At 33.7% G+C, this 16,620-nt stretch overlaps 1 protein-coding gene across 3 annotated transcripts in view; it reads left to right on the top strand.

The window, feature by feature from the left end:
- LOC137921926 (SUN domain-containing ossification factor) overlaps positions 1 to 16,620 on the top strand; it is a 133,498-nt gene that overhangs the window by 112,429 nt on the left and 4,449 nt on the right. For 2 of the 3 annotated variants that reach the window (XM_068764724.1, XM_068764725.1), the window contains exon 2: positions 9,094 to 9,406. The exons of the other annotated variant lie outside the window; for it this stretch is intronic. In XM_068764724.1, the coding sequence (XP_068620825.1) occupies positions 9,315 to 9,406 (92 nt within the window). In that variant the 5' untranslated portion in view covers positions 9,094 to 9,314. The remainder of the gene's footprint in view (positions 1 to 9,093; positions 9,407 to 16,620) is intronic. 3 annotated transcript variants of the gene reach the window in all.

Raw genomic sequence — 16,620 nt, 5'->3', positions numbered from 1 at the left:
ATATAGACCACTTTGGGAATCACTGGTTTAAATCAAATATTTTCACTGCTACTCCCCTCATAAATCACATAAGTTTTTATATTTCGAAACGACAGGGCAATTACTTCTAGCTGTATAATTTCTGTAATTGATACGTGTGTGTAATCTACGAGATGGTAGGTAGACGTGGCGTAAATGGCATCGAGTTCGCGGGCGTTGAGAGTTGGACATTTATCGTCCATTCAATGCGACCTCAAGAAGGGACGCAACGCTAAGTGGTCTCGTGTTGCTGCGATACAGCGAGGATTCTGGAGGTACAGCTTCCTCCCGGTATGTGTCTTGGTACAGTACTGAGGAGCAGCTGCGAGTTCTGTAAAATATCTGAATGGTTTTAGTGGATAGGAATCCCATACAAGGATGTCCTTTCACCAGAGGGCAGGATATCTTGTGTCCATCCTCTCTCGGAAGGTCCCACTTTAATATGTAGTAATGTGATTTTAAAAATCTTTTTCTCACCATCTTATCGTTACGTAATTTATTATTTCCGAAACAATTCATTTTTTGCATACATTGTACCATATATATCAACAAATATGGTATACATACACCCTCTAAAGCGTGTATAGTGTAATACTTATGACCAAACATACTGTATATAATGTACAGTATGTTATAAATATATTATACACAATGTATTATAAAATGTATTGTGTATTAATAAAAAAATATGTTATAACTCTCTATATTTACGCGTATCGTTTTTAAATAAGTGATTATTTATTATAATATATAATTTGTTTTAGTGTTGAGAAATTTAAATACTGTTCCGAAATCACAAAATATATAACTTTTTTTAAAAGCAAATACGTGAAGTTGAAAACATTACACGTTTCAATTATCTAATTGTACGACTTATCACGTAACAAATATTTGAACAAGGCTTATCATTTAAATTTAATTAGTGAAACAACCTTGTTAAAGATACGTCAAGAATTTTCAACGTATTGTATAATTAAAGACTTTTATAGTACGGGATCACTTTGTGTAATAATCGGAAAAAGCCTTGAAGACTATTCAGATTGTTTCAAGGGCTAGAAAAAGCGTTTGAAAAAGTACGTTTTATCAGACGGAGATTATTTTGAACGGGATGAATTAGATTTGAAAGAATAAATAAAGAATGTACTATTTTGAAACAAATTCATCTTAAATTTTGATTACAGTATAGTATTAATAAATACATTTAAAAAACTTTTAAGTTAAACGGTTTTTTGATGCCCATATTGTGGTGGTTTGGGGAAAAATATGTACCTAGTCCGCCATATTGGAACGGCGTCTATCTTGAATTTAAATTTTGACATAATCATCGTGTTTTACTAGTGTAGCCCTTTCATTTGATACCCATATTGAGGGGGTTAAAGAAAAATATGTCATCCGCCATTTTGTATCGGCGGCCATCTTAGATTTATAATGTTACTAGCTGATCCCGCAAACGTTGTTTTGCAAAAAAAAATAAAGTTTTTAATTAACAAATGTAAGATAAGGGTTGATCGTAGAGGGGTGAAAATTTAGGTTTGTATGTATTTTTATATGCTGTATCATAATAAAATAAAAACCAAAAAAATTGTCTAAAAAATTAAAAATAAAATTTAGGGGTGGACCACCCTTATCACTTAGGGGTATGGAAAATAGATAGTACCAATTCTCAGACATACTGAATACGCATGTAAAATTAGGTAAAAATCGGTCAAGCCGTTTCGGAGGAGTTCAATTTCGAACACCGTGACACAAGAATTTTATATATTAGATTGATTTTATTATATTGTATTGTCATCTAAATTAAATGTGTGTACCAAATTTTATATTAATTTGACAACGGGAAGGTGCTTAAATTTCAATTTCTAATTTTGATCCAAATAAATTCCGTACGGGTCGAACTAAATAAAACCGTTTAAAAACATTCTTCTGTTATTACTCTTATTGTCTTGTTTTCAATGTTATGAAAAAGTTAAATATAGAATTTTCACCTAATCTTATCCGACAATTAGATGGTTGGAGTAATAACTTAAAGTACATGCTAATGTAAATTGCCGGTCTAACTTACCTCGAGATACATGGGCATCAATAACGAACATATATATATCGCAATAAATTCTATTTCCTATATTAAGTCGTTTAGTCTAGACTTCTTTACAGTTACTTAGCTGGTGAAACAAATTGAGTTTACTTTTTGATCACAGTATTATTATTTAATATGTAATTTTGTTACATACTAGTGTGTCTATGCAAGGCAGTCTGGTGCCAATGTTTATGTTTGAGCCAGATAGTTACGAGAAAACATTATTGGACTAGTTATATCTTATGAGAGAATTAATGACATGCGCCATATTGTCTTAAGCGATGAACGGTAAGGCGGCTATATCAAATATTCTAATAATTAATAATAAATGTAATAGGAAATTTGAACTAGAAACCTAAAAGATGTGATCCCACTTCACCGGTATAACATGTACACAGATGCTTACCTTCTAATAATGTGACTAAGTTTATAATACGAGTCTCTAGAACAGCGCTTCTCAACCTTTTTTTATTTATTTATTTAGTATTCTCTATTGTACACGTTAAAATACATTTAATAAGTTTTACAATAATATACACAAAAGTACAATAAGCTGTCTTATCACACAAGGCAACATACATACATACATACTTACAGACAACCATAGTATGGAAAAGGTAAAAGTACTAATAAAGGGTCGTTTACGTGTACAAAAAATAGATAGACATACATACATACGTATATAACATATATACTTATAATAAATATGGTTTAATACATATTATAAATATAATTCAATAATAAATAAAAACATCTGACTTCGATCAGTATTGGTTTTTTTTTTTCTTTCGTTCTAATAAACCATATAGTTTTCTCTTATGTCTACTCACACACGAGGGAACTTCATAAATAATCATTATTTTTTTTTTATTAAATAAAACAATATTTTTCATTAACCGACAGACGCGTACTCCAAAGCATAGATCTTCCACGAGGATCGACGCGATGGTGTTATTACGCTGTCCGCATTCATCATCTCGCGACCTTTATATCATCCATCCACCTGTGGTCTACCAGCTTATATACGCCACTTGAAAACCTTTCTACCCCAACGGTCATTGGTTGCAATATCCCCTGCCAATTGCGATTTCAGACGAGCAATTCTTAAAACTAGGTGATCTTTGTTTTCTGCTGATTTCATTTTTGAATCGATGTCGCAGCGAAGCTTCGTACATGGCTCTCTTCATTGCTCACAAATATATGTCATTCTTCATTCTCTACTTATAATGTTTTTGTTCTCAGTGAGATAGTTACAAGGTAACAACTGTAACTAATTTTATATTTCTAAGCTTCCAAGTTTGTACTTTCTTACTGCCTTTTGTTACTTTCTATCTCCAATAAAGTAAATAAATAGTATTGTGAACATTGTTCACATCTTCATGGAGCAGGTGCATCAGACTTTTTAACTGTATTATTTTTATTATATTTACATTCCATTATTTTTTTTTTGTTTTTTTAACTAAATAAATGTATTTAATGGAATCAGGCGTTACCTTGCGGAAGTTCATCCTAAGTAAGAAAAGGACCAATATTTAGCCACTTCCGCACATACAGTGGTAGTCGTGCAACAAAGTGCACCGTCCGCCAGCCCGCTGATAAATGCAAAGTAGCACAAAGTGCACCTATACTCTGTGTTTGGCACTAATCGGTGTAACATAACTCCTGAAGATGCCCCGTGTAGGGGTGAAACACGTGTTGAGTGATTTGACGGTGGCAGTTGTGTAATTCGCATTGTTTGCCGCATGCGCAATTATCAGGGGCCTGGCGGGCGGTGCACTTTATTGCACGACTACCACTGCATGTGCGAAAGTGGCTAAATATTGGACCTTTTCTTACTAAATAAATGTATATTTTATCTTATAACAATTATGGGTCAGACTTTTGCCATGAATTGCAAAAATTATTTGATTTTTGATCGAATATATAAAATCAGCCTAATTTTAATAATGCTTCGTATAATACAGGTTGTAAATTTCTTAAACCGTTATTAGATTTGAAAGGCTTTCTAAAAATATCTCCTTTTGATACAAATAGAAAAACAAAACTTTAAATTGTTACAACGATGGAAATGGAAGATAATCGATTCGCGTGTATGTTTCGCTGCCGTGTTATGTTTGATTCTTTTGCCGGCTAACGTCGCATTCCTCGCTTGTTTCTGATTAACAATGACCATCAAGAGGAAAACCGTAAACTATTTATAAATATACCGTTTTTGCGGACAATGTTATTATTATCGTTAACCATTATTATATATATATATACAGGGTGGAAGATTATGTGTATAATAGCTTTAAATCATGGATGCACAGACCGGGGCCTGCCGGTCGAATACTGGTGGCCCGCCGACAGCAAAAATAATCCTCCCGTACATTAGAAAAATATTGAATTCTATTCCAGAATAAAACCAAAAAAATTTAATTACCTATACTTCTGGCGTCCGGCCCGCCATCTGTACATGATTTGCCTGAGTGGCCCCTAGTTTTAATAAGTCTGTGCAACCATGCTTTAAATGGTGACCGTATAGCTCATACTCTATCAATTAATGTATGGTACGCCCTGTACAAAAATCAATGGTTTCGGAAATAATTGATGACGTAATGATAATGTAGTAAGAAAAAATATTTTTAAAATTAGCATAACTATATATTAAAATTAATTATTGTTTACAATCTAGCTCTGCAGACTTTTTACTGCCAGAAGTTATTGGTTTATCGCATTCCATTTGAAAAAAAAAAATAAGTTAATCTTACATATTTCATGGTCAACATTTATTTATTTATTAATAATTTTTACAATTTGTTTAATGGCGCACTTAAAGCCTTATAGGCATTGTTTACCAGTCAACCCAACCCAGTGTATACAGGTTGATTGTAAATAGGTGTAAAGCTTTTTACTTACTAATGTGCAATTACATTCGTGCCTTTAAATCTTTTGTACCTATAAAATAACACCCTGATATTTATTATTATCTTAATATGATTACCTCACCTGGACTCTCTCAAAGATATTTATGAGGGGGATGTACCAAAAACACCACGCTTGTCAAGCAGGTTCGTGATCCCAGTGTGGTGTTATGGTACAGAGGACGCTACTGTCCATTCTCTGAACTTGTATGTGAGCAGTGGTAATCCTATATTATGTTTGTACATAGTGAGAATTATATAAGGTTGTATCCGAACTCATGACTTATGACCACAAGCCCCAGTCTTCTATTAAACCTTTTAAAGCAGAGTTCTCCAAACTTTTTTATGTCGTAGACCCCTTGCCATGTTTTTCCGTGTTGGATAGACCCCCTATTTACATGATATTGATTTCCTGTAAATTTCTAACTGTAGTGAAGTTTAGTGTTAAAAACTTAAAGTAAAAACACATGTTAATTTATACATTTATTAATTGAATTTAAATTAAAACTACTCAAAATAAAATTTTGTATCTGTTATGTAAAATATACGTAACATATTAATATTTTTTTACTTTATGGGTGCTTTTATAAATAATGTAAATGTTTTGATATTATAAGATAGTATGATGTAAGCAAATAGGTACTATCAGTGTATGTGTTGAGATTCACTATCGTGGACCCCCAAATTTTTTTTTGCTGACGTAGACCCCTTGCAGGTTGTCATAGACCCCTAGGGGTCGATATAAACCACTTTAGGAATCACTGTTTTAAAGGATCTACATCTATATTCAATCATCATGTATGCGTATTTAATTCTGATTTCTACGATATTATGACCTTTTGATGATATCTGTTTAACCACACGTCGACCTTAAGCGGATACTTTGTATATATCTCCTTCATATGTATTTAGTTTGTACGTACCGTCCGTAGTGTTCATACTTGTTTTAAGGATGTGGATAGTAATACATAGCTTTCCTTGTTGTTTTTGGTTCAGGGAGAGCTTCAATTGTATCTTGTTGTTTGTATAGGAAAAGTAAAATATTGTTCGTACTATTTGCTTGCAATTTATAGATTTTTTTTTTATAACCTACCTTCATGCTGCAACGAAAATTTGAGCTTTTTTCGAATTTTGTGCTTTGCGATACGAAAGTCGATTCATTTTAATTGTACAGGGTGTTTTGTTACAGATTGTACAAGGTTAAAAGGGGCGAAAACTTTCTCTTTGATCTGTAACCAATCATCCTGTGTGTCGTCGTTTTAGCACATATACGCCCACCGCTGGGCATAGCCCTCCAACATATCCATGGGATGATATACCGTAATAGCCACTCTAGTGGACGAGATAGAAGACGATGCTGCTCATCCTCTAGAAACTTGTATAAGACTGGAACCTGGAAAACGAATTTACGACCTACGATCTTTTTATTCCTCTATGGCCTGACTGCCGCTGTTTGACACACATACACCCTGTATATGTTACGTAAAAATAAATAAAATTGTCTTAATTAGATTAATGTAATATTATATTAAGTGATACTGCAACAGAAAATACAACTGAAGTGTTTGAGGATGGATGAAAGGAATGGAATGATTGAGAAAGGAAGATAGAATTATGGAATGATAGAAGGAAGAAAAAAAAGATATTGTGAACTATGGAAGACGAGACGAAATAAAAACCCTCTTCCCAACAAAATAGGGGTGGAAGGAGAGGTCTCAATAGCGGAGGCCTATTAAAAAATATATATATTAAATTCAATAAAATACGCGTCTATTTATAGATAAATTCCCGCGTTTTGAGCGTACTAATTTTTAAAATTCTCGTTACATAATTAACGATTATTTCGACGCGTGAATGCCGTTTTAAACGGTTACATCACTAATTGTTCCAGCTATGCAATAAGATCGCTATGTCGGATCGACTCCGAGCCTCCGACTCACGCCTCAATAGCTGCACGCAGCCCCGAATAGCAGTAAATCGTTAAAAATAACTCGATTAATTGTTTTTTACAGCGTCACTAAGCATTTATCCGTAATTAGGTAACGTTATTTGTAACCGATTGTTGCGAGGTCGCGAAAAAATGTAGCCAAACCGGAAATTTATGTAAAACTTGCAATTTGTGTATCTGTTTACATTTATTTCCTTTTTTGAAATTTCCCGTTACGTTAATGTTATATTTGATGCGGTTTATTATTCAATTAAAATAATAATTTTTCACCAATTGAATTGATTTTGTACGTATAGCGTTAGGAGGTTTATTTTTGCTTCTAAAAATTAAGATAGAAAAAATGATTACGAGATGTTACTATAGCATTAGTTTTTATATATATATATATATTTGTATCAGTTTTATACCTTACCCCGTCATCAGAATTATAGTTCGACCGAAACCGCTGTACCGTGCACTTAAAGTTCTTTCCCAATGTGTGGTATTGCGGTTTCAATCAGTATATAAATGTAGTGTCTTAATATGTTCAAGATTTTACAAACACAATTTTATATTATGAATTACATAGATAGACAAGATAACCAAAATTACATTTTGGCTACGGAGTGGAAAAATAATATATAAATTATTTATTTATTTACACATTTTGTACGCTATAGATAATAACTAAAAAAAGAGAAACAATTTTTATAAGAGCATTCTGATAGCTCGAGAAGATTTCTCCTAGACAACCTTTATATAGGAGAGGAGGACCAATAAGGAGAGGGCAGTTTAGGGTGTATGTACATACAAGTACACACATTACTTACATCTATATATATATATATATATATATATATATATGTATATATTATCTACACAAATAAATAAAATTAAATAAAAACAGTCACTCTGTTTCATCAGTCACATGCATATGACTATATATAGTATAGAACACATATACCGAAATTACATCTTTAAATTTTTGTCTATTTGTTCCGGCTTTTTTTAAATATCTGGACATATTTTGACGAGTTACATAGGTATGAAGCTGTTGTAATAAAAGCTACTTTGCCTTTTATTTTATAAAAATTCTTGTAGAAAAAAAAACTGTATAAACAATTTTTTTATTAAGTTACATTTGGAAGGAGTCGTGGGCACAGCTACACAAGGAAATAAAATGTGAGGTGTCAGTGTTGTTATAAAAACTGGTTTACATACAGTTTTCAAGTTTAATATATCAGCGGGTGTTGTTTAACTGTTGTAGATGGCAACACTAATTAGCCAGTGCTGTAGTGGTAACAAGCTAGGTACGCGGCGACATCGTGTCGTACCGATCCGCGGGTCCGTGTTGTCACGAACTGTAATTGGTGCGACAATGACAAATTGCGCGTACCGAAACGCGTCCAGCAATTGATAAATGGAATCTATGCTGCGCAATGACGTCTCCATTAACATCCGTCGTACTATTGTTTGCACCCACTATTAAATAATACAGATTATATACAAGGGCATTGGTTACATATACAGCTTTACTAGTAGTTTAGTAGTCAAAAATAAAATGTATTAAAAAAATAAGATAACAATCAATAAGAGTTCTGTAAAAAGTTCTAATTTTGAATAAATGAATGTTATCTTTTTTATTAATTTATTCTTTTAACTTTGACGTTATAAAACACATTATCCAATAATAAATAGAAAATAAAACACCATACCACACAGAAGTCTTTAAATATAATCACTGGCACAAAAAAAAATATAAATTGAAAATGGATTGGAATTTCTTTTTATACGTTCAATTTTTAAATATTTTTTGGTATTTTGGCGCTGAATTAGAATATTTTGTTTGTTTCCTATGATGGGGACGACGCTTAAAGAGGACCTAGTAACGATATTTGTAAACCGATGTGGTCCCACGCCAAATTTCAATTTCAAAATTAATATATAGCGCAAAGATTTACTTATATAATGTTGACCTACGATTGTAAGTCGCAGTTGTTTTTTTCAATGGTCCCGCCCTTGTGATTATGATATATTTCTCATTGATCATTATATACTTGCTATTAAAAAATAACTATTGTAATTTATTTCATCGTTTAGATATTCGAATAACAAACAAGGAAAAAAGTTCGCAACTGGTACTAAAATTTTTTAATGTAATTCAACAGAACAACTTTAAGAAAGAACAATCATTTTGCGCGTTTAGAACTGTCAGTGATTTTCCCGCTCTTTGACATTTCCGTTCGGATACTCGCAGTGTTTGAAATATCAAGCGGAAATTTGGCGCGCGTTCGGATAGTGTCAAATGCACGTGTACTGAGCGGGTACTGGCGGTGTTGTCGTGATAGGTGCTCTGGGACGTGGCCAATGCGGCGGCGGCGTGGTGACGATGTCGCCGCCGCGGGCGCTGCTGGCGGCTCTGCTGGTGTGCCAACTGCTCTCCTACGGTGGCCACCAAGGACTCACCAAGATATTCTACATGTAAGCATTATATAGAATTACATACTCAAGGTCACCGACATACCTCGACGAATTGTTCGTTTTAAATGGCAGTGGGCGTGGCATATTACTCGTGCAATGACGACTGTTCGGGCCACAAGGTGGACGGATGACATAGTCATGCGGTAGACGTCAATCAGCAGACTTGATGATGATGACGTACTCTGTGTTTGGCACTAATCGATGTAACATAACTCCTGAAGATGCCCCGTGGAGGGGTGAAACACGTGTTAAGTAATTTAGCGGTGGCGGTTGTGTGATTCGCATTGTTTGCCGCATACGCATTTATCAGCGAGCTGGCGGGCGGTGTACTTTATTGCACGACTACCACTGCATGTGCGGAAGTGGCTAAATATTGGTCCTTTTCTTACTGATGACGTACTCCAGCAATCACCGTTCATCTTTAATCCTTAAGATTACTGTCTTACTTAGATGTCGTCCTCGAGCGGATGCCTGTGACCATTTCTGCTCAGTTATGTTTGCGTCCATCCGTGATTAGTCCAACATTAAAGCCGGTTTACGATGCCTAATGGTGAAGCCCAAAGGATCGGAAAACATAAATGTCGCTCGTGAGGCATGTGATCGTAAAATCGATTACCGTTATAGGCGAACAGTTAGAGAGTTGGAATAACAATATTTTATGTAAATCACCAACAATAGATGTGAACAGTACCACGGCTTATCGCTCTGCTATCTAAATTATTATAAACATAGTAATCTGTTTGTATTGAAATAACGTGATCCAATGTCATAATGTATTTTTATATAGTTCAGATAAGCGACGACGTAGATTGTACGTAACGACTACGTAATTGCTACGCCCCTGTCATGATTTAATAGAAAAATATCTGTGTATTTATAAATAGATATATTTCTATAATAAGGAAGGAAGAAGTAGGAAAGGAAAAAAGGTTTATGAATCACTGAATTAATTATGGAAAAAAAAATATTCTTAAACTCTAATGTAACGTTTTCAAATGTTTGTGGAAACTGAAATCGATAATCTTAAAAAAATAACACGCTTAGATTTTTTTCGAGTCACAGGGATAGGGAAATCCAGCACAGGACAAACTCCTGTTGTGAGAATAATCAAAAGGTTATGCCGGACAGCTAAAACCTTTACTATCTTTTTAATGCCTTTTGTCAAATCTACGGAAACGGCTTCATATACTATCGTACTTTGTAGAGTTGGAGCTCCTTATTCGTTACCAAAAAAAAAAAAACTCGAGGAGAATTACCAGAATTATCTTATCTATGTCTATCTGTCAGAAGAGGAGTGAATCAACCTGAATCCTCCATTGCCTTATGGTGGTAAGAGCAGGGCGTGGTCTAATTCCTGTGACGTAGAAGACGTTACAAATGAGGTGCTCTGATGTTCTTTATATATGCTATGATACCCGTATCTCAAATCAAAGAATGCACATAACTCTTACAGAGATAAGTAGACAAGTAAAGCTAGAAGGCATTTCCGTGTGTGGAACTCTAAACAATAGTTGTCTAGTAAATATAATATTTTTAGTTATATATGTTATATATGTATTTATGCTTATATTATGTATATATATTATTTATTATGCTTATTTATGTAAGTATATAATATGTAAGTATACATTTATGTTCATGTTAAGTATGTAATTATGGTCAAAAGTCGTATCTATTGTAAATATTTCAATTTAATTATTGTGCACGTGTCTGCCTTACTTTTTATGAATCTCCTTCCGTAGGCCTACTGGAAGAAATTTCTGGTTAGAAATAAGTAGTGCCTGTTGTGTCAGTTATATTTGTATTGTTACTTTAGTGTTTTTATTGTGTACAATAAACTGTTAAATAAAATAAAAATAAATAAATAGCAATATAAGTAAACGTACGAGTTGCCACGTGGATCCGTGGGCAGGTGATTTGTGAATATTTGCTCCCGTGTACCAGTGTGTATGTCCCGTACCAATTGCCTGCAATCAAGCCGCCCACTCGCGGAATAGTTATCGCAAACCTTTAGTAATCTCGCTCCGTATACCAATTGGTCGACCAATGTTGCCCATCGTGGATTTTTTATGGCAATAAATCTAATACGAAATCGCTCAAATAGCAGTTAAAAGCTGATTTTTATTAAATTTAGACTTTTATTGGTTATACACGTAAAAGCGTTGAAGAGGTGAATTTATAAATCATTTATTTAACGCAATCAGGCGTTACCTTGCAGAAGTCCATTTTAAGTAAGAAAGCGACCAATATTTAGCCACTTCCGCACAGAGCACTCTGTGTTTGGCACTAATCGGTGTAACATAACTCCTGAAGATGCCCCGTGGAGGGGTGAAACACGTGTTGAGTGATTTGGCGGTGGCGGTTGTGTGATTCGCATTGTTTGCCGCATGCGCATTTGTCAGCGGGATGGCGGGCGGTGCACTTTGTTGCACGACTACCACTGCATGTGCGGAAGTGGTTAAATATTGGTCCTTTTCTTACTTATAAATCATTTATTGTTAATTTATTAGTACACCCTATCCAAATATTAATAATTACAGATATAATAAATAATTACATTATAAATACATAATTGCATTATAAATAAATAAATTACAATATATTTTCTTTAATTGTTGTTTACTATCTGTACTACTACTTTGTACTGACTTGTTAATAAGCCGCATTCCATTACAAAAAGCAAATTAATGCAACATATTATTTAGAGTGATCACTATATTATATATTTAGAGTGGTTGGAAATAGGTGTAAAATCTTTAAAGATTTTTGCTGACAAGTGCAGCTATACATTAACTGCTTTTAAAGATTTTATTTGTATTACCAAACAACCTGAAATTTGTTATTTTCTTAACGTGATTCTCTATTCAGTTGAAAGACGCTTACTGCAAGATATAGGCTTCCCCCAAAAATATCTATGTGGTATTATGGTATTCAGAAGACACTGCTGCCCATCATCTGGAAACTTTTAAACGGTGGCAACCCTATATATATATATATATATAACGTATAAAGTGTGTAATATACAAGTTTACATCCTAGGAAACAAACCTGCGACCTACTATCCCAAGACTCAGTCTATCGCTGGGCTACATGATTACATGAAATTAATCTGTAAATTTAATTTAATGATTAAAACTTATTCTATTGATAAAAGGTGGACAAATTTTGAATAGGGTTTTATTTCCGAAGTTATATGTTTGGATAATTAAATCAATATTTCTTTCTCCACCCCGTTTTGAAAGCAACGGTTATAATAAACTTATTCTACGTCCTGTCTGTAATCGAAGCTGAAACCTTCGACTATAAACCATAATATTTAATCACTGCACCAACTAATGCTCACAGTGGGTGAGCGCGGCGAATTCCTATTAACAATAAGACTTGATATAATTTTATCGCTTAATAAGTTTCGTATTACATTCCCTGTGCTCCGGTGTTGAAACCGGAGATTATTGTTGTCGGAACAACAACCGCTCGGTCCTTAACGAGCTGTTAAGTTGTGAAACTGTCGTGGTAGCGCCAGCCCGATACACGCAGGACTGGCTTCACCGCGTTAATAATGTTTTATTACTTTTGGTATCTAATAGTACTCTGGGAGGTCCGGAATGCGGTACGGTTTCCGAACAACAACGTCGCGTACCATTACGATGTAGACCCGCGTACCAGAAATACCGCCACGCCCTGATATCTAATACCTTTGTAAGAGTTTTCATACGAATAGGGAATTTTAAAAGATCTGCTGTTACAACTCGTTGATTTTGTTACTAGACTAATCTTTGTACAGGGTGATTTGTTATAAGTGTAAAACCTTTAAAGCGTTCCGTGCCGCGGCAATTTTTGAAGGTTTCCCATTCAGGCCGCGTGGGGCGTATACGACCCACACTTTAAAAATTAAAAAAAGTCGTTCAAGACGTATGCTTTACACTTGTTCAATACTGTAATGCTATAATTAGGGGGAAAAATTATAAAGTTTAATATGTATCCCGTATGCACGTACGCGATGTGAAGTTATCTATATTCGAGACTACAATTCATTTGTTTAAGAATCATTTGTTTTTCAATGAGAACTGCAAATGGCCTGAACTGAAAGTGCAGCGGGGGTCGTATACGCCCCGCATGGCGTGGAATGTGATAAAGGGGCGAATGTATAGTTCATCTGCTGTCAATTACACCTTAACCAAGTAAAGTAAAGATAATATATACATAAAGCGTTTTCTAAATTCGAATATTTTTTTACTATCTATCCCTGTAAACTTGGTACTGTGGAACTTATTGGACAGTCGCATCCCAATTGAAAAAATAAATTAATGTAACATATTTCAGAGTAATCATTTTATATTAGTGTTTCCCAACCTTTTTTTTGCCATGCCCCACCATAGAATACATACTGTCCTTTTTTATAACATTCATAATTTTCAATGTTAATAAAGACCTGTTTACAGAAACTCTAATGATAGGTTTTAGGAAGAAATCAGAACTGTTAACGACAGACCAAACATACAACACCAACCAAACATACAGTAAATAAGAATTCTGTTTTTGTTTTTTTATTCAAGCACCGAAATTTGCATTGCAATTAAATGGTTCCGTAGTGAAAGGATTATAATTGTGTTCATTTCTGAATTACCCGCCTGTGAAGCGTGGGTACCACATACGGATAATTTGTTTAATATTAGGAAACACTGCTTTTTATGCGCTTGAAAATAGGTGTGAAGTTTTAAAACTTTTTGCTGACGAATGTGCTATACATTGACTCCTTTAAAACTTTTACCCCTGTAACCTGAACCTAGTTTTTTTGCCTATACAAACAAACAACGTAGTCAATTAAAACATTACCTATCACTTCGGCTCTCATCGCTAGTTATCAAACATTTAAGTACAATCAAACCGAAAAACCGTGTTAGGGTGTAAAATTGGTAATTTAGCTCGGGAACTGTGCTATAAGGTAATTTGTAAAAGCAAAAAATAAAACTAAGTATCTTTTGGATTGATCTCACAACAAGATCCGTTTGGATCTCTCGCAGCTTCGTGTTGAAAGTTGCCACTGTAGTGGAGTTCAATCTGATTCTAGTTTGTATCAAATTGTACTGTAAATGATTTAAAGTGAAAAATAGTATATATTTTGAATATATTATAACGTATCGTTAATAGTAAACAAAAATAATTTCTTAACCCTTAATAGCCCAGAGTTTCAATTTTGATACCAATCTTTTAAACCGAATGTTCACATTACTATTATTTTTTTTTACGGGTTGGCTGTACGAATTTTACTGTTGTATAATATTCTTTCCAACGAAATTAAAAAAAAAATCTATTTTTCCCTTCATTTAGACCCCCAAGCAAACACAGTAATATAAAAAAAAATCACTTTCGTAAATCAGGCTATTAAGGGTTAATAATAGAGTACTAAAAGTACAATTTTATTTAGATTTTTTGATAACGTAAAAGTTATATACCATTCTCTGATTATTTTTAAACTTATTCAAATAAAAAAGAAGAAATATGTAAAGATCGTGTCGCAAGCTAATTGATGCGGGTATTTTTAAAACGGCACAAAGTCAATATACCCACTTGTTTATCTGTATATCTTAATGTAAAGAAAAGTTATATTTGGGTATGTTTTTATGTTAATAATCTTTCTGTGTGTGTGTACATCGACGGTCACAACCGCTTTAAATAAATATTAAATGATTTATTTGTTATATATATATATATATATATGTGTGTGTGTGTTGTCTTTTTAACTAAACATGAACAAAACTGGTGGTCGAAATAAAAAAAATGTTATTTTGTGTTTTGAAATTCTTGAATTCCGTAATCAATGTCAATAAACATACGGTTTTCAATTCTGAAGCACCCGAGGGAGCTCACAGATCTTGCTACTTTAACAAGGGGAAGGAGGAACTACCAGATGCTTATTGATGAATTATTTGGGTCTCTTTATTTTAAAAAAATAATATCATTTCGTATGTGTTTCAAAATTTAATCGAAATAACTGACAGGAATTATTTTTAACCCTTTTCTTGATAATGTATCTGTAGAAATACGTCAGAATTAAAAAAAATAGTGGCATCAATTTTGAACGCAAAGTAATCATTTGTATGTGAATGTTTAGGTAATTTTTTAATTTTCGAACGCTTGTTCAGTTTTTTCTGCTGGCATCCTTGTGTCTTAAAACTCAAGTGGTAAAAATATTAATGCAATATTTAAAAAAATCTGCCAAGTTAAAGGTTAAAAAATATAAAGTAATACCTTTTTACAGACGTTTTAAATGCGTATAGGTGTATGGCTTGTGAAAACTTTCTCAAGGCGACTCCTGTGCTATAAACAGGTCAAACACGGTGAAGTTGTAAATGCCAATAGGCTAAGTTTCTAGCATAGAATACCTATGCTAGAAACATACATGATAAAATTGTTTTCTATAAATGACCTCACTTGAATGATATTAATTATTTTTCTTTAATTATGTTACTTGATTTGTTTGATTTTATGGTAGCATTGGCAACATATTCTTCCAAGACACTATATAAAGCATTAGTAAATCTTTTCACAGAAAGCTTGAAAAAAATGTAATCTTTTTTATAGTTATTGCTGTATATTTTAGTGATTATATAATTTATTGCAATTTTAAACATGTTATATTAGTTACAAGCAGTTGTTGAAAGGCATCCCATAAAGGGTGGTGGGCCGATGAGAAAGTTGTTGAACATATTACGTACCCACGATGTAATGACGATGCATATCTTCCCGAGTACTACAGCAATTCCGCACTCATTGTCTCAATTGCCAACGACTGCTTTACATTGAAATATATTGTACAGTAATGTACGTCGAAATCACGTTGTGTTCCTTAACAATTGTCAATGTATATCTAACTATAATGTTTGTGATGTTCGCTTACTCACATCGTCGTAAACATTGAAATATACAGATTTGTGTTTCTTTGAATCAAATAAAGAATTAAAATTAAGTGTCTAAGAGGACGAATTAGAAATGATGATCTATAGAAGAACGAAAGCAACTGATATCGCCTACCGGATTTGCAAGTTCCAGTGGCAATAGCTAGGCCGAATAGCGCGCAGAAAGGATGGCCATTAGGCCTTAAGGACCTGTATTGGAAAATTCAGACACGCAAGCGAAGCGTAAGACGTTTATCTATAAGGTGGTCAGACGACCTGATTAAGGTCGTTGAAAGTCCTATTGTACGTATATAA

This window comes from Battus philenor, unplaced genomic scaffold, assembly GCF_028537555.1.
Source record: "Battus philenor isolate CCGP_79_NKW_IND1 unplaced genomic scaffold, ilBatPhil1.0.hap1 SCAF_2, whole genome shotgun sequence".
In the NCBI taxonomy this organism is placed as follows: Eukaryota; Metazoa; Arthropoda; class Insecta; order Lepidoptera; family Papilionidae; genus Battus; species Battus philenor.
The sequence above is the reverse complement of the archived record's forward strand: the minus strand, read 5'-3'. Positions and strand labels throughout refer to the sequence as shown.